Source organism: Trichoderma aggressivum, assembly GCF_033847375.1.
Source record: "Trichoderma aggressivum f. europaeum strain CBS 100526 chromosome Unknown scaffold_029, whole genome shotgun sequence".
Lineage (NCBI taxonomy): Eukaryota > Fungi > Ascomycota > Sordariomycetes > Hypocreales > Hypocreaceae > Trichoderma > Trichoderma aggressivum.
Genome location: NW_026946395.1, coordinates 166,639 through 189,201, shown reverse-complemented (window position 1 = coordinate 189,201; position 22,563 = coordinate 166,639). Strand labels below are relative to the sequence as shown.

The 22,563-nt window shown below is 41.6% G+C and overlaps 5 protein-coding genes across 5 annotated transcripts; 3 read left to right on the top strand and 2 right to left on the bottom strand.

Annotated features, from left to right (window-relative positions):
* Nucleotides 1-4,531: 4,531 nt before the first annotated feature.
* Triagg1_6972 (transcriptional regulator family: Fungal Specific TF) lies at nucleotides 4,532-8,524 on the bottom strand (the record flags this gene model as incomplete). Its single annotated transcript, XM_062901655.1, has 6 exons — nucleotides 4,532-6,065; nucleotides 6,134-6,253; nucleotides 6,948-7,844; nucleotides 7,909-8,278; nucleotides 8,347-8,434; nucleotides 8,492-8,524. The coding sequence occupies 6 exons, from the start codon at nucleotides 8,522-8,524 to the stop codon at nucleotides 4,532-4,534; spliced, it is 3,042 nt and encodes a 1,013-aa protein (XP_062754044.1).
* Nucleotides 8,525-9,171: 647 nt separating this feature from the next.
* Nucleotides 9,172-11,264, top strand: Triagg1_6971 (uncharacterized protein; the record flags this gene model as incomplete). Its single annotated transcript, XM_062901654.1, has 8 exons — nucleotides 9,172-9,301; nucleotides 9,382-9,527; nucleotides 9,584-9,631; nucleotides 9,689-9,836; nucleotides 9,887-10,419; nucleotides 10,501-10,587; nucleotides 10,673-11,060; nucleotides 11,131-11,264. The coding sequence occupies 8 exons, from the start codon at nucleotides 9,172-9,174 to the stop codon at nucleotides 11,262-11,264; spliced, it is 1,614 nt and encodes a 537-aa protein (XP_062754043.1).
* A 5,223-nt stretch (nucleotides 11,265-16,487) lies between these two features.
* Nucleotides 16,488-17,530, bottom strand: Triagg1_6970 (uncharacterized protein; the record flags this gene model as incomplete). The annotated part of the gene is made up of 2 exons (XM_062901653.1): nucleotides 16,488-16,690; nucleotides 16,762-17,530. The coding sequence occupies 2 exons, from the start codon at nucleotides 17,528-17,530 to the stop codon at nucleotides 16,488-16,490; spliced, it is 972 nt and encodes a 323-aa protein (XP_062754042.1).
* A 774-nt stretch (nucleotides 17,531-18,304) lies between these two features.
* On the top strand, nucleotides 18,305-19,195 carry Triagg1_6969 (uncharacterized protein; the record flags this gene model as incomplete). The annotated part of the gene is made up of 1 exon (XM_062901652.1): nucleotides 18,305-19,195. The coding sequence occupies one exon, from the start codon at nucleotides 18,305-18,307 to the stop codon at nucleotides 19,193-19,195; it is 891 nt and encodes a 296-aa protein (XP_062754041.1).
* A 1,158-nt stretch (nucleotides 19,196-20,353) lies between these two features.
* Triagg1_6968 (CAZyme family AA7) lies at nucleotides 20,354-21,927 on the top strand (the record flags this gene model as incomplete). The annotated part of the gene is made up of 3 exons (XM_062901651.1): nucleotides 20,354-20,843; nucleotides 20,898-21,396; nucleotides 21,462-21,927. The coding sequence occupies 3 exons, from the start codon at nucleotides 20,354-20,356 to the stop codon at nucleotides 21,925-21,927; spliced, it is 1,455 nt and encodes a 484-aa protein (XP_062754040.1).
* Between the last annotated feature and the right edge of the window lie 636 nt (nucleotides 21,928-22,563).

The window sequence follows — 22,563 nt, the reverse complement described above, 5'->3', positions numbered from 1 at the left end:
AAATTTAAGTCTAGCCCCCTTAGGTTACCTAATATTTATAATACTTTAGATTTTATAACTTATAAAATTATACTAAGATTAAAAAGTATTATAAATATAATAAGCTATTATTTAAATATAATAATACTATAGCTAATTACTTATCCCTGCCTTAGTATATTAATTATAATAGCCCTTATATAGTAAACTCCCTAAAGTATTTTACTAAATTAATTATTAAAAATAAAAAAAAAGTATAAATAACTAAAGCCTAACTTTAGGCAATTTAGGAATTAAGCTAGTAGAAATATAATAAAACTAAGCTATCTAAACCTAAACCTACCCCTGCCCTAGCCCTTAATACTAAAAAAATATTTAACTTAGAAACTTAAATAAGCCCCTATATAAGGTTATTAATTTTTAACTTAGCTTTACCCTTTCCCCCTTAGGCTCTAGTTAAAAAGGTTATTATTAAAGTTAACTTAAATAAGGAAGATTTTTATAAGGGAATTTCTCCCGCTAGGTTAATAATTTATATAGCTAGCCTAGATAATAAAAAGGAAGAAGTTAAAAGTAATAAAAATATACTTAACGCCCCCCCTAAAATTAATAAACCCTTTAATATAAGCTTATAAATAATAAGCCTTATTATAGCTACTAAAGAAATACTAGCCTTAAAATCTTTTAAGTTAATATTAGAAAAAGTAATTTAAATTAGAATATTACTTTATTATTAATATAAGAAAGTAGTTATAATATTATATTAATCTAAAAACCCTATATTTAATAAAATAGGGTAATAAATAAAAAGTAAACTAAAAATTACCTTAAATATTAAATATATAACCCCTTAAATAATTAAAGAAATACTAAACCCTTAGTTTTTATATTTATTAAAATTTCCCTAAACCTCCTTAGTAAATAACTCTTTTCCCTAAGCCTAAAAAATAAATATATATATTAAATAAAAGTATATAGCTATATTATTATTAATATTTACTAAAGGGCTTTAGTAAATTTAATTATAAAAACCCTTATTAAATAAAGCCCTCCCCCCCCTTATTTAATTATTATAAGTAACTTTAATATCTTATATTAACTTTAGAAACTAAGTAGGAGTATAAACCTAATAGGTAATAAAATTATAAAATAGGCAGAGAAGTATAACCTTTTCCTAGCCCTAATAAATACACTTACCTAACACTTAGGAAAATATATTAACTTAGTCTTTATAAATTACCTTACGTTAGCTAGGATTAAATACTTCTTTAATATAGGATTAGACTATTATATAATAATTATAAACCTACCTAAGCCTCTTAGGATAACCCTAGGGGTAGGGAAAAAATATATTTTATTAAAATACTAAAAAAACTTTAGCTAACTTATATACTCTTTTATTTAAACCCTTTTTATAGTTAACTTAATTATACTATCTAAAACTAACCTTAATAAATATATTAAGGCTTTATAGGATTTTTTTAAATAAGCTATAGAAAGGGCTAGTAAAACTAAATACTAGAATAGTTATAGTATACTATAGTAGTTTAAAAAGTGTAAAATAGCCTATAAGGCTTATAAAAAAGTAATAAATAACTCTTTTATATAAGAAAAAGCTTATAAAACCCTTAGAGATATTATATACTATAGTAAGTAAGTTTATTAAGATAAAATTATAGTAGAAGCTAATACTACTAGGAATATTTAGTTAGTAGCTAAATAATATAAGGTAATAGATTATTTTTAACTACTCTCCTTAATAAATAAGAATAAAAGTATTTTAAACTTTATAAAGAAAATAACCTTTTTTAAAAATAAGCTTCTTAAGTATAAAATAATAAAAGAGAATATCTTAAACTTATAGGAAGAGGACTTTCTTATTAATAAGAATATTTATTAAAACTAAATAATATTAAAACTAAAAACTAAGAAAGTTATAATAGGATTAGGAAATACTATACTTAATATAAATAATATTTTTATTACTTTTTTATAACTTACTTAACTTATTATTAGTAAGTATATAACTAATTTTTTCTATAGATATTTAATAATAAAATATTACTTATTTTTTTTTAAAATATAAAAATTACTATTATCCCTAAACTAAGGAAGCTAAAGAAGGTATATATTATATATAAAAGCTATAAACTTATCTCCCTACTCTCTTATATAAGCAAAAGCTTTAAGAGACTCCTAGCTAAAAAAGTCTCCCTTTTAGTAATAAAATATAAAATATTATTAAAATAATATTTTAAAGCCTTTTTAAAAAAGTTTATAATAAATTTAATTACTTACTTACTTTATAATATTAAAATTACCTTAGCCTAAGGCCTTATTATCTTCTTTCTTATACTTAATATCTCTAATATATTTAATATTATTATATATAACTACTTAATATATAAACTTAGGGAATAAAAATAGCCCTTCCTTTTTATAAAATAGGTTAACTTTTTTATAAGTAATTATAAAGCTTTAGTTTAAAATAACTATAGGACTACTCTTTTAGAAATAAAGTTAAAATATAAAGCCTTATAGGGGTCCCCTATCTCCTTTATTATTTTTATACTTTACTTTTCCCCTAGCCTAAAGCTTAATAACCCTAATACTTATTTTAGGTATATAAATAATATTAATATTATAGTAATAGGAATTAATACTAAGGAAATTACTTAAAAACTTTAGTAAAAATTAAAAAATACTTTAAGCTAAAGTAATAAAAATATAGTTTTTTTTAACTTAAATAAAGCTAAATTTATATACTTTTATAAAACTAAATCCTAAGTATATAATAAGAAAGTAAACTTTAGAGAAAAGACTATAGCCCCTTAGGACTTAGTTTACTAATTAAAAATATACTTAAACTTATAACTTTTTTTTAAAAAGTATTTTAAGATTATAAAAAATAAAGCCCTTAAAGTAGTTAACTTCCTAAGATTTTTAAATAAAATATAAAAAAAATCTTTATTAAATATAATAGCTATAATAGCTAAGGCTTATATTACCCCTATAGCTTTATATAAAATAAAAGTATTTTAGCTTAGTAAAAATAAATAAAATATAATAAATCTAAATAAATAAATAAAAACAGGCTTAATAAGTTTAATTATAATTCTAAAACCCTTATTTAAGGCAGTAGCTAAAGTAATTATCCCTATATAAAAAATTACTAATCTTTTTATTATATATAAAAAATTAAGAGTCCCCCTAGTATTAATATAAATAATATAAACTAGACTTTATATAATAGTTTACTTTATAAGCCTAGATAAAAACTACTTAATTAATAAATATATTAATAAAAAACTTCCCCCTAGGGTTTCCTTTACTTATTTATAATATATTATAGCTTTAGTAAGGAAAATAATTTAACTCTCCCTTTTTACTAAAAATAATAAAGTAGTCTAAGTAAGCCTAAACTTTAAAAGTTTATAAAAGTTAAAGGCAGTAGAAAAATACTTAAAATTACTTAATAACCTCCTTAGATTTACCTTTTTTACTTATTTAAATAATTTATAAAATAAATAAAGTAATATAAGCTAAAAAGTAATTATATATTATAATTTTAAAAAAATTACTATATATAGTCCCTTTATTAATATAAAGGTCTATAATACTAAGGTAATAGGCACCTTTAAAGCTATAAAATTAACTAAAATATATACTTTTATAAACTTAAATATTTAAAAAAATTTTTTTTTCTTAAATAACTTAATAATAGTAAATAAAATATTAAGGCTAACTTTTATTTTATCCTAAGAAGCTTATATAAAATTATATTAAATTACTTAGAAACTACTTTTATAAATAATTATAAAAGTAGCCTAAGTCTTAGGCTATAAAAATATATTAAAAAATAAAAAAGCTAATTAATTAGTAAAAAAAGGTTTAAAACTTTTTTATTATTTAAAAAACTATTTTATTATTATTTTTATTAAAAATAAGTAAAAAAAAAATATAAAAAAATATAAAATATTAACTAAAATAATAATTACTTAGACTTTTATAAAATTAATAAATAAGGCCTTTATAAAGCCCCCCTTATACCCCTAAAACTATATCTCTTATATTTAATCTTATATAAGCTATTAACTAAAAGGTTTAAATATAAAAACTTTATAAAATATTATAAAAGATTTAAATATAATACTAAGCTTATTTATAAGTATAATAAGTTAAGGATATAAAAGTACTTTATAAAGTATTATATAATAACCCCTTTTCTCTTTAATATACTAAAAAAAAAAGTATACTTTAGAATTACTTATATTTAATACCTCCTTAAAAATAAAGAGTATAAGGATTTTTAAAAGTTAGTAAAAAATATAAGCTTATACAGCCCCCCCTTTATAAATATAAATATATAAAATAAATTAATACTCCTTTATTTCCTTTATTATACTAAAACGTAGTAAATGCCTAATTTAAACTCGGCGGCTTTTACTGTCCTATTGCCTAGATAAGGACTTATGTAACTAGCTTACTTAGTGGACGTTAATAATAAAAAAAAACAAACAAACAAATAAATAAACTCCAGCCGCCCGAGCCGCTATGTAAGCGCCAGATTCCAACCCCGATCTCGCAGCAATTGTTGCCACCCAAGTGCTGTCCTTGGGGATTTCCAAAACACCTCCAGGGCCTCCAAGGCGCTCAGAATATTCGCGAAGCGAACCACTTGGTACAGATCGAGTAGTTTTGAACGCACGAATTTTTTGTCATCCGGCTGTTTTACGCAGGTACCCGCCATGAATAATGGGAATAGAAGCGCGGAAGCCGGCGCGGACGAGAGAGGCACACGAGAAATGTGCTGCTTCAAGCGGCACAGGTGATGCTCGCATTTTTCTTCTAAAAAGCGGCCCTGCATTGAATTACCTTCAATTTCATCTAATACCTGATATAGATAGAGCAACGCCGAACTGCGATATGCTTCTGTAACGAAGCATAATAGAAGCGGGAGAGATGGAGGAAGCTTGAGAGACATCAGTCGTTGCTCAATGTCGGCACCATTGCCATATATCAGCGCGAGGTTGATATCATTTTCCTCTGACTGAGCCTTCTCTTTCATAGCTTCTTCATGTAGCTGGCACACTTTGGCCATCAGAGACAGTATTTTCGCGTTTGCACCCACCATAGGATGCGTAGAGTCGGAGGCAAGTCCCGCAATCTCTCGCTTATAGAATGATTGGTCGAGAATAGGGGCCTGGCGCATGGTAACCGCGCCAAGAACGTCGTGATACATGAGATAGCGGATGAGAAACCGATGGTACGCCACATTTTCCACATTAATGTTCGTCGTAAAGGCACGCACAAGCTGATTTGCTCCTATGCAGTGGTTATACCAGTCTGACACTCCGCCCATGGTGGTCTCAGTCGCCGCAAGAAGGAGAGTAGATGTGATGAGACTTTCAAAGTCGTCGTCTTTGCGGCTCAAGGCCGATCGAAGGGCCATGATCGCCTTTCCATATTGCGTAGTAGCTTGCTGACGATAGGATTCAGCCAAAGCTACATCGCCAGGTATTTGTGCCCGGTGCGCCATAGAATAGGCAAGCAAAGCGCTCATCAAGTGATTGGCGCTAAATGCCTTTGGAATCAACTGATGAAGCCCTGTATCCTCATCCAAGATGATGGAAGTAGCTGAGATTACATTACTTCGGTAGTAGTCTATGTGGGACGATTGTCCTTGTTCCAGCTCGTATGGGAAGAAGGAGAAGCGATCCGGGCCTTCATGAGCTGCATTGGTTTTCGGAGATAGTATCTCGATTTCATCCACTGTCTGCGAGTCCGGGGGAATTTTTCCCCGAGTGAGAACAGACCGACGATCCGATAAATCTTCGTCATCGACAGGCTTGCTCAGATCCTCGGCTAATGGCAAGCCTGGCTTGTCGCCCAGAGATTGCAAAGTAGGGGTAGGAGGTGATAGTTCCGAAGTAGAGTTGACGCCGCCACGAACTTTCTCAAGGATGAGACCGCCCTGCTCTACCGTTTCAAGACGAGTCCGAGCAACGCGGCAAGATAAGCCCAGCCGGGAGCAATTCCCACACCGATTGGTTACGGGGCTGAAAGCTTCATCACACCGTTTTTTTCTAGAGCTTGGTTAGCAACATGGTCCTTGATGATAGAGCTTATTGTACGACAGGATTATCGAGCAGACCTTTGCCGGCACGTGAAGCATCCAGTCCGGTAGCGGCGATGCTTTTGCTTCTGCACTGGCAGCTGTTCCGTATTCTCATCGTCCATCTTGTCCTCTTCTTCTTGGCGCAGAAGATGACCACTTTCGAGTGTTCAGCGGATACGGCGGTTCGAGGATGATGACCGGCAAGGAAGGGCAAGGGAGTCCACTCAATATATGCACATCCAACCGCCAGTTCCGCGACCGGGGGACGTCGAAACAAATCGGGGACCGCCAGGGAGATAAGGAGTAAAACGTCCTGCATGTTTGGAGAACCTAGTCGAGCTAGACCTTTATCCGCGGTCCTTGATAACACTAAGGTGGCGGCAACGTTGCCATGGAGGACTTTGACACTTGGTTAGCAGCTCTCCCCGCATCTCAATCAGGGTTGAATCGATTATTAACAACCAGCCACATTTCTTTGGAATTATTAATGACTGATGGCACACGCATCACCTATTGGAAGTTTGTGTTCGGAATTACTCCGTAGAACCCCAAATAACAATCAATAGTGTATATTCTTATTTGCCACGCAGAGAGCAAAGTAGTGTACGCCCGGTGATGGGGGATCAGTGCCTATCTAACTTGTAGTCATATTCTAGATTTCAAGTGGCTTCCCAAACCACCCAGTGTGATTGTTTTAGTTGCAAGGTATTCTTCAATGCCATATTTTCCTCCTTCCCTGCCAATTCCGCTCTGTTTGACTCCTGTCCATCTGTAACCACAACTGTTAGTTCAAATGGCAGAAAGTAGAATCACGTAGGAAAGAAAGGAGAGGGTGGTGTAGATAACTTACGGAGCGGCATTGTCGCTGATGATACCGGTGTTGATCCCTACCATTCCCACTTGCAATGCCTCCGCCACTCTCCAGAGTCGGGAAACATCCTTGCCGAATAAGTAGGCGGCAAGGCCTACATCAGACTCATTCGCCAGAGAAACGACTTGCTGATCGGAGTTGAATGAAAATATCCCAGCAACTGGCCCAAAAGTCTCTTCTTGAGCAAGCAGCATATTGGCTTTCATACCGGTCAAGACAGTAGGCAGATAGAAGCTCTGACCGAGACTCGGGACCAGGGCACCTCCCACGATTACCTTTGCCCCCTTTCCAACAGCATCCAGAACATGAGAATGCACTTTTTGTGCCGCACGCGCATGAATCAACGGACCGTGAGAAACCGAGGCGTCTAATCCGGAGCCCACCTTGAATCGCCGTACAACCGCTGCATACTTACGGACGAATTCGTCGTGAATGCTTTCGTGCACATACAGCCTATTGGCACAGACGCACGACTGCCCCGAACTTCTGAATTTGCTTGCGATTGCTTCTTCAACCGCGTGGTCAACGTCGGCGTCGTCGAAGACAATTAGTGGCGCATTTCCTCCAAGCTCAAAACTGACCCTCTTCATCGTTGAGGAGGCTTGCTCCATCAAGAGCTTCCCAACGGCGGTTGATCCCGTGAATGAGACTTTCTGCACGAGTGGGGAGTGCGTTAAAGTGCTGCCCACCTCAACAGTATTGTCTAGAGCTGTGATCACGTTGATGACACCTTTGGGAAAGCCAGCCTGTCCAGCCAACTCAGCCAGAGCTAATCCACTGAATGGAGTCTCTCCAGGGGTCTTGATGACGACCGTGCAACCTGCAGCAAGAGCAGGGGCGGCTTTACGAGTGATCATAGCGGAGGGGAAATTCCATCTGCAGTAGTTTGTTAGAGTCAGGGGTTCTTCAGCCGTTGTCCAAGGGGGAATAGTATGCTTACGGAGTGATTAATGCACAGACGCCGACGGGCTCCTTCAAAGTTAGAATCTTCTTTCCATCAACAGAAGCTGGAATAGTATCTCCATAGATACGGACTGCTTCCTCGCTGTAATATTCCACAAAGCTTGCCGCAAAGTTGATTTCTCCCTTTGCTTCTGCTATTGTTTTACCATTTTCCAATGTCAACAAAAGGGCAAGGTCATCGATGTTATCAATAATCAGCTGAAACCATTTCCGCAGTAAACGGGCTCTCTCGCGGCCTGTCAAGGCTTTGAAAGCAGGAAAAGCTGCAGCTGCCGCCTCGATAGCTTTCTCAGTGTCGGCTTGAGAAAACTCTGGACTTTTGCCGATAATATTTTGGGTTGCAGGATCTATAGTGTAATTAAAAAATCATTAGTGATTATTCTGGCATGAACATGCTTGTCCCATCAGCTATTACCAGTAATATTGAAGACGTTGCCCGTTTTGGCTGAAATGAAATCGCCATTGACAAAACAAGCTTCCTTGAACAAAGCTTTGTTCTTGAGCTTCAGTTTTGACATATTAGTTAAAACTCTCCCCTTTTCCAAAGTTGAACAACGAACCTTGGATGCCATATCGAAATCAGTTACCGGCATCGTTTTTCAGCTTGTTTTAAAGAAATTAAACCTATTGGTTTCAATGTCTACACCTGTGACTGGATTCTTCATCCCTTTTCCAGAGATTTCATGTCCATCTATATACCTGAACCATGGTGAATTTCTTGTATACGCAATTCTACTATGTAATGATATTTGCACATATGGCATCAAGCACGAAGCCCGAATAACCGCCAATACTTTGAACCCAGTCTCACAAAGACGCCAAGAGACTCCTGCGCCCTAACCGCCGGCCCCTCCATCTTCTCCAACCGCCCCCATTCCAGCCGCCGTGCATCTAGAATATCCAACCGCCGAGCACTAAACTTGGAAGAGCTATCGGTCCCCGGCCTAAGATACGCCCCCTTTTTTATCCCCAAGATGTCCCCGCAGTTCGCCTCATGTGGAGTTCCGGGGTAACCCGGCCACTTATCTCAGCTGTCAAGGTTGTTATCTCTCGGCACTGACTGTTGAGCCAGATCCGTGTAGATACGTGTACGACATGGCGAATAAAAATTGTAGATAAATATGCTGGCAGCAACGCCTACGAAGCCCTCGTCAACTTATCATCTCTTTTTTCCACTGCTTTCAACTACCAATCTCATCGATATACAGTTGCAGCCAAGAGACGCACTTTGCAACCAGCAATGGCACCCCACAACGACGGCGCGGCTGTTGAAGGCATCGCCGTGGAGCTGGAGAATCAACTTCCAGATGCTGAGAAATCGATCATTTATGACCCTGCACTCGCCAGTGCTGCAGACACGCAGCAGTTAGGTGCGTTCATTTTGTGGAGACACATGATGCTCATCGTACGATATCGTATATCTCGCAAGGTCATCTAACATGCAAGATAGCAAATATCGGCTACAAACAGGAGCTGCAACGTCACTATTCCAGTGTTCAGGTATTCGCCATAGCGTTTAGTATTATGGGCCTGCTGCCATCCATCTCGGCGACGCTATGGTTCAACGTTCCTGCAGGTCCCGTTGGAATGGTGTGGGTAAGTGGACTCTGCCGGACATTTCGATATCGATGCTAAGATGCTGACTACTCTAGGGATGGTTCTCCGCAAGTGCTTTCATCTTTGTTGTTGGATTAGCTATTGTGAGCTTACTGCTTCTGTTGCTCGCCTCGGCCAATGGCATAAACTAATCCGAGCAGGCTGAACTCGGCTCCTCGTTACCGACCTCTGGAGGTTTATACTGGTGGACACATCACTTCGCTGCCGACCGATATAAAAATCCTCTCTGCTTTCTTGTTGGGTACAGTAATACAATTGGGCTGATCGGCGGTATTTGCTCAATCGATTGTACGTCATTGCGCCCCCTATGCAAGTATCTCGACTAACAACAGTTTTAGACGGCTTCGCATCCTTCATTGTATCCTTGGGTACTATCAGCAGTGATGGAGAGTGGTCTCCAAAACGCGGATACCTTTATGCCATATTTGTCGCGACCGTTTTATCACATGGTCTTCTTGCAACTTTTGCTGCAAGAATTATGCACCATCTTCAAACTTGGTTTGTCGCTGCAAATTTCGCATTAATCGTGGCAACGGTTATTGCTTTGCCAGTGAGTATGCGCATCAATGATGTGCCAATTAACTCAGCAAGTGTCGTCTTTGGTCTTTCTGAAAACGAAACTACGTGGCCGACAGGCTGGGCATTTATGCTATCATGGCTATGTCCTATTTGGACGATAGGCGCCTTTGACTCTTGCGTACACATGAGTGAAGAGGCTAAAAATCCCACCAAGGCCGTTCCTGTTGGAATAATAGCGTCAATTGGATGCTGCTGGATCCTGGGCTTCTTTGTCAATTCGATATTAGCTGCTTGTGCTGGAAGCGACTTCGGGGCCATACTCAGCTCCCCCTTTGAACAACCCGTTGCCCAGGTATGTATACATTAAAGCATATCAATAACTTCTCTGTTTGCCGGTCCAATAACCTAAATTTACTAACCATATTGACTGCAGATCTACTATAATGCGTTGGGCAAACATGGAACTTTAGGCTTTATGTCTGCTATATCGATTTTGCAGTACTTTATGGGCTTGAGTATTGTACGTCGACTTGCACCATCATATCCATATTGTCAATGATTATACCCTCAAAGATATACGTGCTTACCATGGCTTATCCTGCTAGGTTGTTGCGGCGTCCAGGCAGACTTGGGCCTTTTCCCGCGACGGCGGCTTGCCGTTTTCCCAATACCTCCGCAAGATTAGCACATCCTTTGGATACCAGCCGTTAAGAACAGTGTGGGCATCCTGCATTGTAGCTGTGATCCTTGGTTTGCTATCGTTGATCAACAACGCTGCCGCCAATGCTCTCTTCTCGTTAGCAGCAGCCGGTAACAACGTTGCCTGGGCAATTCCGATCATGTGTCGCATTCTCTGGGGCCAAGAAAAGTTCCGCCCTGGGCCCTTCTACACTGGGAAACGACTCAGCGTTGTAATTGCCGTCGTGGCACTGATCTACTTGACATTTGCTACTATTCTGTGCATGTTCCCGACAGAAGGACCAAATCCTGATCGTAAGATGGCCCCTGTTCTTCCCCTATTTTTTATTGTTTATCTTATATACCTGTACTAATATCGACAAAGCAACCGTCATGAACTATTCTTCAGTTGTCAACGGGACGGTGTGGGGAGGCGCATTACTGTATTATTTCTTATACGCGCATACTTGGTTCAAAGGACCCACCCACAACACTCATGCAGTACTGGAAGAAGACTAGAGCTGACATGATACCGGGCAACTTACACGATGTGATGGAAACCTTTCGTAAAACAAAGGGGGAGTCGCAAACCCTGCAGAGTTGACGCCTATAGTGAAATGTTCCTAATCCAGAACCAAATTCCATGCTTATTTTATTTACTCTTTTGTGGACCATGGCTTACATTTACATCTGTGTACCAGTGCTTCAATGAGGCACGACGTCTGTCCCAGGGGAGATGTGGATTAAAACGTGATGTATACGGCCTCATAGATTTGTGTTGCAACATCAGACTTACAAGGTAAGCGAGTAGTAGGAATCCTGCCTGCAAAAGCGCAAGTCTGTCTAATGCTGAGGGGGAAAGGAGAGATTTCATTCGTTATCACACAATCTGGACAACTGTAGACAATTGTCGCGGATTGCATCTAATTCAGACAGAACGTGATGGATAAGACTTTTGCTATACTATTCAAGAGTCAAAAGTAGTATGTCTCCGCATTCTGTCAGTGTTTTGCCTACGCAACCTTTAGATATAGACACATCTTATGCATGCCTCTCTGAATATTGTTGTACACGTTTATGAAACGAGGTATGACTTGCAGCGACTGCACACATACACCAACTATAGCCGCGCTTGCACTATCCTGATTTTGAAAGTACCATGAAGCATCATGTCTTCAAACACAGTGCGGCAACTTCTACTACCATTTTTACAAGCTGAAGCTTGTGATATTGCCCCGATTCAATAGTCTGACTGAAATGGATCCTCATTTCTGGTAATTGCTGCATTAAAAAATCTAGCTGAAAGGTTACTGGACACGCGATATGCCATTCCAAGGCCAGTCGTTTCATCTTCCTGGTAGATCTTGCAGCGGTGCTAAAGACCAGTTCCACACATGTTTGGTGGTCTAGAACGGTGGAATATTTTTTTTGGCAAATTGTAGACTGCAAGAACTTTTCTGCTTTTGTTGATATTGAGCGCCGTGGTGCGAACAGGGTTACATCTAGTAAAGAGAGCTGTATATACATGTAGATAGTCTGACCGGTAGCGTCGCAGTGCATCGTACATTAAACGACATATCGCTTTCACATGCTTGAGACCTGCTTGAGCTGGCTCTCTACGCGAGGCTAGCTCCAGATTACGGAGGGAGATTAACGGCCAGTTGGTTGTGCTACGGTATACACGAATGGCTGATTTGCACACCACATGGCTCCTAAACTAGGCAGAAGAGCAAGGATGTGAGCAGATCATTCCTTCGTTCACATGAAATCTGCCCCATCCCATTGAGTGCGAGGTGGTCCAACCCAAGTATCTCGCTAGGATTGTGGCCAATTAAATCGCCACAAAGTCAGAGTACATCAGCTGCTGCTAAAATTGGCCTCAAAGGCAAGTCTCGAAATTTAAATCAGTACGTTGAGCTACATAACGTCAATGATCAACGCGGCGATCAGGCGCCCTTTTTGCTGGCAAATAAAGTCCTTCGGAGTATCCAGTCCGTATAGGTACAAGGTGGGTACAGGTACTTAGGATGGACCACCTCGCACTCAATGGGATAAAGAACATACTCGTCTGCTGTTCTGGAAGAAATTGCCATCAGGGGCAACTTTCCAAGATTTTGGAGCGCAGATTGACTCTGACTTAGTGAAAGACAGGGCTGTGATTATCCGATCGACAGGGCATTCGATAGGATGAATACATAGGTATCTTGGCACCCGTATCATTACATGTAATTACCCCGCATATCGTGAAGCATACATGTACATTTATAGATTGTAGTTATCGACAACATGGTCAAGTCTTTCCGTTGTCTAGACGGCGGATAATGGGCTCGGCTGAAGAGGAGAAAGTCAGGTACTACTAAAGCAGCATGATCGCGCCCTCATTTCTCATAAAGAGCGGTGTATATATATGGAAACGGGCGAGAGTTGGCCCAACTACTTCCTTCGAGGTGATTGACTCGCGCCCCATGCATTGTATCTGTACTTGTGGCTATCTAGAAACTCTTGGTACACGAGTTAAATGCAGATCGGGCCCAGTTCTGCCGCCTTACCCATAATCATGGTCAAAACGTGTAACCATCCCAGCTGAATATTACGGGGGACAAGCCGGTTCCCTTGATTGGCTGTTCGACGAGGATTCAGCCACTTTGTCTGCATCGCCAGCTCGGGTACGGCAGTGTCAGCTTTAGCTTGCGCAGGGGCTCGCTTGCCTAGATACTGGATGGGGCGAGATATACGAAGTCTTGGCTCACAACAAACTGGACCAACGCCATGAGAAGGAGCCGAATCCTGGCCGCATCCAACAAGATCATCAGCCAAATGCTCTACTTCATTGCAATGACGGCTACACGTTGGAATTGGCTCCCGTTTCAGCTATTCCTTCGGATCCCCCAACTGATGGAATGCCGACTTGTGGGGGCGCACAGCCGATTCCCGTGAGATTCGTATCAGCTTCTAGTCATGGGGTGTCTGGAGGCTGAAAGACAGTGATGTAGCATAATATTCCATGTGTTCAAGTGCGCACTACGGTATACACTGATAAACCGAAGTACTAGGCTGGTTATCCGCGTAAATACAGTTAGACGATACAGGCCCAAAGTGAAACTTTACACTTCACATTTGACTTCTGTCAGAGTCTTGAATACACATCATCATCAAGAATGGCTTCCTCTTACACCAATTGCACGCCAGGTCGCAAGCTCAAAGACTCTTGCGATCCATGTTCAGCATCTAAGTTGCGATGCAACAGGCAGAAGCCCACCTGTGCTCGCTGCATAGCGCTAAATCAGCAATGTTCCTATAGTCCAGCTCGACGTGCGGGTCGACCACATCGCGTACGGGAGAAGGGCCAGCAGCAATGCTCAGAAAGAGCGGCGGAAAATATCATAACGCCTGCAGAAAACTCCGACCATGGTGTTGACATGAGCCTCGACACTGCAACATTACTTGGCATGCATTCCGAAAGACATAACCAGAATAATAATGAACAACACCAGCAACAACAACCCGCTGAATCCTTGTCTCATCATGTCTCCGTTCCCGACCATGATACAAGAGAAGACTGTACAAGAGTTGCCATATCCATACTGGAACAACTAGATATTGCGAGAAGGCGGCCCGGTCTCACAAATGTCAACTCAGCAACCACGGATGCGTGTCAACGGCTATTGACCATACTGGTCTGTCCATGTTCCGAGAAGCCAGGTGTAGCGCTGCTCGTGGCCTGCGGATGCATTTCTTTAATGGACACGGTTCACCACTGCCACGCATCCCAAACTACAACGATTCCAGATTTATCGGCTAGCACGACGACAACACCTAGTACCGAGAAGGACATATCTAATTGGCCGAGACCATCATCCTCACACAACAGCCAAGGCAGCGTGGAGCAGTTAGCAAAGATTGCCAGGCTCATATTGCAGTTCACAGATAGATATGCTCAAGAACCAAAAGGTGGAAATGGATGGGCGCAGACGACCTGGTTGGTTGCGCCCATTGCCGCGTTACTTCGATTTAGATTACAATCTGTCACTCATCAAGCGGCGAAACGTTTGGTTTTTTGATTGCTCATAACCAATCATTTAAATGCTCGCGAACGAAGTTCCTTAACCACTAAATGCAGTATACGTTAGTATATAACGGCAGAGAAGGTGCAGTGTCTATGGGATATACTCAGAGAGGCATGCTTACACATACTGCATTCTAAAAGATATGCACCAGCTATGTTAGATTGTTAGTAGAGTTATGATCATATGTTACCTTTCTCATAGCGATCTGTTGTATTCAATTTGATTTTTGTTATGGAGAAGCCACAATTTCCTCGACCAGCGACAACTAGGAGGAAATCAGTTGCAGTAGTCCTCTCAACATTAGACACAAAACCATCAAGAGCAAATGTCCGTCTGGTTATTGAGTGACGCATTAAGCTATAGGTTAGAGTTAATCATTAGAAGAGTGTAGAAGTGTTTGCATGTGTTCTGGATTGAATATAAGGCGCTTTTATTCGCGGGTGACTGGTCCTGGCACCAGCTCCGTTTCATCATCGCCGGAACCTTCTTTCTTCTCAGATTCGTGAAGCCAAAATTCCGTGAACAACTCTTCTTGCAGAGGGAACTCGCAGATGAATGGAGGGATATGGACGGCGACAATAGCAAATGCTTTAAGCACCTTTTACGACTCCCAGATGTTCTCAGTGTACACATGAACTAACTCTTGTTTCAGCGTGCCATTGACAGGAGACATGAAGTCTGCCGCCGCGTGTTGATATACGCCGCCTCGATTGATTATTTCTCGGGTCACCGGGTCACTTATTGTATGGAGAAGATCGTCGACTCGAGAGTTGAATATAGCCGACGAGATGGCCGCGCCCCTGATGGAGCCAAAGCTGCCTCCAAAAGCCCAGGATGCTGTAGCGACAGCCACATCAGATTCCGCCAGCAGCACCTGCACGGCTGGCAATGTTGTAGTCAAAGTGTCGGGATGACTAGGATCCTTTATGTAAAGATACAACGCTACGCAGAGAGAAGCGGTCACTTCACTTTTGCCATAGCGGTCTATTTCAACACAAAGCCAATCGTCCTCTAATACGGACATTTATCTGAAAGATGACCTATTTTGCTGTGGACGAATGCGAGTCCAGGATCGGGAGACAACCGACACTAATGGAAAAGAGGGCGTAGCCTGCCACCATTGGTGGCTATACCGCGATCGTTAACCCTCCGACTATGTTGGCTTTATATTCGCTGAATATTTATGGGGAAGAGGTGCTGATTAATATGTAGAACGTGTATTTACGAGAATATGAGCCTCGACGACTTCAATGCTGCTATCAGGCTCAAGGTTTACACCACCAAGAATTTGCACAACCTTCTGCTGAGAGATATGGATTTCTTTATTTGCCTTCCGTCGACCGGAGACATTGTTGGATCTCATAGCCAAGGAAAATACAACGCGGGTGAGTTACGGAACAATGCCCTTTTGGAGCCGGCTTTTGAGAATGTCATATGTTGATATACTCATGTATATATGTGCGCAGGACCATCGCCAAATGACATTCAGAACATACACTATGGATAAGACTAAGTCCAGAGCCTGATTAAATGAGAGGCATACGCTAGATCATCTTGAGAGCAATTGCAGTGTATTTCTCGCTTTATTTATATAATCTGTTTATGATTTATGAGAACTCGACGGTACTTTCACCTGATAAGGTCGTCTCGCTTTGTCCATTTGCGGATCTTGAGCTCAGAATAGTGCGTTTCCATTCACGTATCGTGGGAATCCCTGGAACTTGAGGTAAAGCTCGCCAGTTCCTGGCCTGTCGCCGACAATTTCATCCTGGCGTTCCTTCAATTGATTGACATCCCAAGCAGCAAAGACAAGCTTGCCATCGAGGAACTTTGCCTCGGAAGAAGCGATCCAGACAAGGAAATCGGATACGAGAGAGACTAAACGAAAAGAGAAAAAGCCGATACGTCAGTATCTATATGTTTATGAGATAGATCGTTGCGACACTTACTATCATCCTTCTCCCACTTTGCGGGTATCGACTTTTCTAGCTGCTGCGACATTGCAGTTTCGTAATACCCAGGGTGCACATTATGAAGTCGTACATGTGGGTTCTCTGCTACAAAAAACTCTAGGAGTTTGACAGCGGCTATCTTGCTGCTCCCATAAGCGGCCATTCCCAGGATAGGAGGGGCAAAAATGCCAGCAGTGGTCAAGTTGATAAAAGTAATGGTCTTTCCCACGGTTGGCTTGTTCTGGGAAGGATTCTCGTCGCCTTTGGGCACCACCTCGGGTTTTGGGTTAAACTCAACGAAAGCTTGCGCCACCGCCAACGTTCCGACGATGGTGGTTTTGAAGCCATCCAGAAATGTGGAAGCATCAGCATCGTTGAAAGGAACAACTGGAGCCAAGACACCAGCGGCGTGAACCAAGATGTCAATGCCACCAAACTTTTTTGCGACTAGCCCAAATACTTTGTGAACTTTTGGAGAATCACACAGATCGACCTCATGGGTTTCTACCTCCAACGAGGGATGATTAGACGTGATGGCATTCTTTGTTTCTTCCAGACTAGCTGAGTTGCGGCCAAGGAGAACGAGTGCCTTCGGCTTAGATTTTGCAAAGGACAAGGCTGTAGAGCTGCCAATGCCACCAGTGGCCCCAGTGATCAAGACAACTTTCCCCGCGGTTGAGAGTTCGGGTAATGTGGGAGCAATTTCTGCATAGGTCTCGCTGTGAACCGTCTCCGTGTAAGAGTAGACTGGTCCTTTTTCTGCCATCTTGTCGAAACGTGAGTTCAGTCGAGATTGTTTTGGTGTGTAAAGTGGATTAAGAACAGCAGAAAAATCGAACCGATAGTTATGGAAAGACGAGTCGTAATGTGAAAGTATGAGAAGTTAGATGCCCCGACATTTGCAACACGACTCAATCTGCCTGCTTTTATACACGAATAACATAACGCAAATGCACGTATGTACCTGCGTACGTACATGTAGCCATAGGGAAAGGACGTTAGTGGTGAAACACTGTGTGATGTAATTGTTGTTGGGAGGAATGGGCAACTCGCACCAAAATCCCCCCGTTGCATCGCATTAGTTTAGCATATGGATCCTTTCGGTGTTTCTCGCAAGTGCGATGATACTCAAAAGTCCGTTGGCTCATGCATCCGGCCGCAGCCCCCAATAATGCGGATGGAATCCTTTTATCCTTCACCATTCACGTACTTTTGTCTCACAGGAAGCGAGCCACTTCCGGTCTGCGGCTGAGCGACATCTGAGGGGCCATAGCGACATTCATATGGCCAATGTTTCAGCTGAGTGGCTTGCCGCTATATTGAGAGAACACGTACAGCAAGCCCCAAGTGGTCATTACTCGAGGTTGAACACATGATCATGTACTCCGTACATGGCGTTAATCGCATCACATGTATGTACCAAAAGACGTTACAGATATGCTGTTTGCTTCAAGTATACATGAGTCCGGCTTCGCAATATCGTTCTGCATCATACACCGACCTCCGAGACTACTTTTTACAATATACAGTTTCAGACACCATGGAAGTCACAGGTGAACTTGATTGCGGGACTTCTTTGCCGCCCCAAGTCGCATCACTTGATCATCTTATGGACGTTGAAAGTTTTGTCGCCTCAGTTGGTGACCTCTTGAGCCCCCCTGACTTTAATGCATTCGATTTCGAAAACAAAAGCCTCTCGCCAAAATGGTTCGACGACCTCTTCTCCATAACGCCCCCATCATCTACAGACGTTATTCCTCCACCTAGTGGTGAGAACAAGGGCATACCTTTGGAAACCAAACCATCTTCTGCAGAATCGCAAAATTGCCAAAACCAACAAGGCCTTTGCATCAGCTTAGCAACGGGGCTGCTCAAGTCAATGCATTCCAGCTCACCGTCATGTCTCTTAGGCGTAGGCAGCCATGATGGCAAGCCGCAGGTGTCTCGGGCAGTGGACAATGTCTTGTCCGCCAACTACGAGGCTTTGCAGTCCATGCGGGGCTTGCTCCGATGCCCCTGCTATTACACAAGCCCTCAGTTACAACTTCTTGTGACAATTGTCTGCGCTGAGGCCATCGCGTGGTACTGGCGTATTATCGACACTTATAGCCACTGCAGTAGCACCAATATGGATAGCGGCATCCTACCAACAGAGAGAGTCGAGATGTCGCGGCGATCTTTCTTCATTGGTGACCAGTGCCTGGAAAGCCATTTGGAGGCGAAACTTATTAGCCAAGTTGTTTCTAGTAGGCTGCAGGAACTGGAAGACCTGATCGGAGACATTTCGTGGAATACGGAACAATCGGCCGCCATTACTAGTGAGCCTAAAAACCATCCAATGTACAGCGCTGTACATCTTAGAATGGATGCTTTCCTCAATACTCAGTTGGCTGCTGTTCGACGGGAACTATTCAATCTACATACAGTATGAATCCTAGAGTCATAAAGAAGAGACTCCTGGTCAAAGATATTATAGATCAACAGCTAGATGAAGGACTTGAGCCGACTGTTTTTCGCCTGGGCTGTTAAAGTTCCAGGATCATGCCACGCGCACTTGTTAGATAGAGAACTGAGAAGTACAATAATTTACACGACAATCCATTATAGACTCAATTAAACTGTCGATCATCAATCATAGAACTAGCATGGGACAAGCTTGACCTTAGTGAATGAAATGCAAAATGGCCCAAGGAACCAACACCTGCGCAGGGTTACTAGGACTTTCGCATGGAAGGAGAATATTGATCTTCGCACATTACCTCATTACCTCGGAATTCCATGTGATTTGCTTCCATCCAATATTCCAGTCAATATTCCACGAAGACAGCTGAAAGACATTTGTTCAGCTCCCCTGCACCATCTTCATCTCCTATCTAAAATTAGCGCCCAGCGCTTCCATAAACAGAAGGTCACTGTTCGTTGGTTGGGCTAAAGTCGGGATCCGAGGATCCCTGTAGCTTACATGCGAGTCTAATGGGGCGAAGTTGATGGGGCGAAAACTTGGGCCATGAAGGCATCGCCGGATTCAGGATTACATCCAGCAGTCTGCGCCGGAATGGCCGCTGGCATAGGCTTTTGAGGCTTCACGTTGGCTCTCAATATCGCCTCTCTATATTTTTCATCGGGATCCGTGTCGTGTACGGTTTGATGCCGACATCCCGACTAACATCACACCAGCATCAATACGGGGGATCAAGAGTGCCCCCAATGGCATCCAAACCCTGCCACAAACAGGCTACGAGGCTCCTTGGAGTTAGAATGAGCGCATCTATTTTCATCACAGTTGAGAGGCAGCCTTTGGTTGACCAGGCACCCCTTCATACGTGACAGCCTCACTTTTAGACAATGGAGACGAAGAAGATATATATATGTATAAGAATATTGATGACCACTCATATCTTAAATAGAGGCCAGTAACAAGAGATTCAAGCATTCGTTCATACATCTCAATTTTCCTTACATGATATCGAACTGAAAATATCACTCTTTATTCTCTTTTTCTTCTTTCTCTGTCGTTTCGGCTTAAACCGTCCTACACTTCAGTCCCAGATTACTGCCAAAGTGCTTTACCCGAGTCGATAGATTCGAAATGTATCGATTTGTTCTCCATTTCCTTGCAGTAGCTCTACCAGCTGCTGCTTCTGTGGTACATACATGCAGGCGTCTCAATGCTCAGATTCCGGGCCGTGTCTTCTACCCAGACAGCGCAACATACAATTCGTCCATTTCTTCCTATTATAGCGGGCAGGAACGCGAGTTAAATCCTAGCTGCATTTTCAGACCTACGAGCACATCTGAAGTGTCTCAGTTTATCAAATTGATTACTGATTGCGGAGATGTCAAGTTTGCTGTTAGAGGTGGTGGCCACACTCTCTGGACCGGAGCCGCAAATATTGATGATGGCATCACGGTCGATATGCGTTCGTTGAATGGTTTGGATTTGAGCAAGGATCACAAAATCGCCCGTCTTGGCGGCGGTGCAGTTTTCAGTGACATCTACCCCAAGCTCGTGCCTTATAACCTGACCGTTATGGGAGGTCGCGTTCCAGGTATTGGGGTAGGTGGTTTTGTTACCGGCGGTATGTGCTCATATCTACCATTTTCAACGTTACAAAAAGCTAACTTGTTCTCAGGTGGCATCACATTTTTATCACGCAGACACGGCTACAGCTGTGATAATGTCTACGGCTATGAAGTTGTTCTTGCGAGCGGTAAAGTCGTCTATGCCACCGAGAGTTCTTATCCCGACCTCTGGCTCGCCCTGAAGGGTGGCTCTAACAACTTTGGCATCGTCACTCGATTTGATCTCGCAACATTCCCACTAGGAAACATGTGGTATAGCGATCTCAGTTATAACTACACTGACAGTGTGCTTTCGGCACATGCCAAAGCCTTCAGCGACTTCATGAAGCCCGCCAACTACGACAGCGCTGCCATGATGGGAGTGTTCTTGTATTATACAGGTCAAGGTTTTGGTGTCTCCGACGCCATGTGGTACGTTGAAGATGTTGCAAACCCACCCGTTTACGACGCCTTCACCAAGATCCCCAACCTGGGTGGCACATCGGAGCTTGCCACGGTTGATAAAGTCGTGGAAACGTTTGGTGAAAATCTTCCTGCTACTACAGGCCGGTATGTAATCACTGTGTTGTTTGAATCAGTTACATTGGCTAATGTCATTACGTATCTCCTTACAGATCATATCAACTCACCTTAACTTTCCAAAACCCTCCTGCTCCCATCTACACGGAGTTGTTTAAAATTTGGGAAAAGCGCATCACTGCTCTCGCCAATGTCAAGGGCCTCTTCATTGAGTTCCTCTTACAACCCCAGCCGGTCACTAATGGCACCAATATGTTTGGTCTCACCCCTGGGAAGACCGACGATGTGCTCATCGATATGACGGCTGCCTACGATAATGAGTCTGATGATGCATTAGTCCAATCGGTCATCAACGACATTGTCAAAAAGCAAAGAGCATTCCTGAGATCTCGTGGATATCTCCTCGACTTCATTTATCTCAACTACGCCGATATTTCACAGAACGTGCTTAGCACGTGGGGCAACAAGAGTCTCGCCAAACTCCGGGCTGTCAGCAAGAAATATGATCCCAAAGGTGTGTTCCAAAAGAAATCTCCCGGCGGCTATAAGCTCTTCAAATAAGTGTATGATATGGTGCTGCGTTGTATACGCACATTGTCATTATCTGTTGGTTGTATTTCTAGCGGCGGACTGTTCAGACTTGTGAGGCGAAGACTCACATGTGGCTACTTGAAGCTTGGCTGGAATTCAGACCAACGGATATGTATCAGGGATGTTCGGCTCGTTGTGTATGCTTTTTTGTATGTAGTTTTACTGTAAACGCTATAATCATTTTGATAGACAATGCTTATTCTTTCACACACCTACCCCAGTGATAAAGTCCCTCGTCGTATTTAAATAGCACATCATGTATTCACTCAATCGCCTCTTCCATTGATTTATTCGTTGTAGTGAGATAACCCATGTAAATGATGTAATGGGCATGGCGCTGACTACTTGTGTTTCTGATGTAGGGTATGTTTTTCCAGCAACTTGGCCCAGTAATAGTAATTTACTGGCTTGTGTCTCACGGCATTCAGTCTTTACTGAAAATGTGGTGCAAACAATTCTCAAATACAATTCTAGGAGCTAATGTTCTATCTTATATATACTAATCACCATACTTTGTGCTATCAACTTGTTGTGAACGAAGCATCCATTATCTAACCACCAGCAACCCCAGGCATAGTGTCAATCTAGTATAGACCCAAGCTCTAT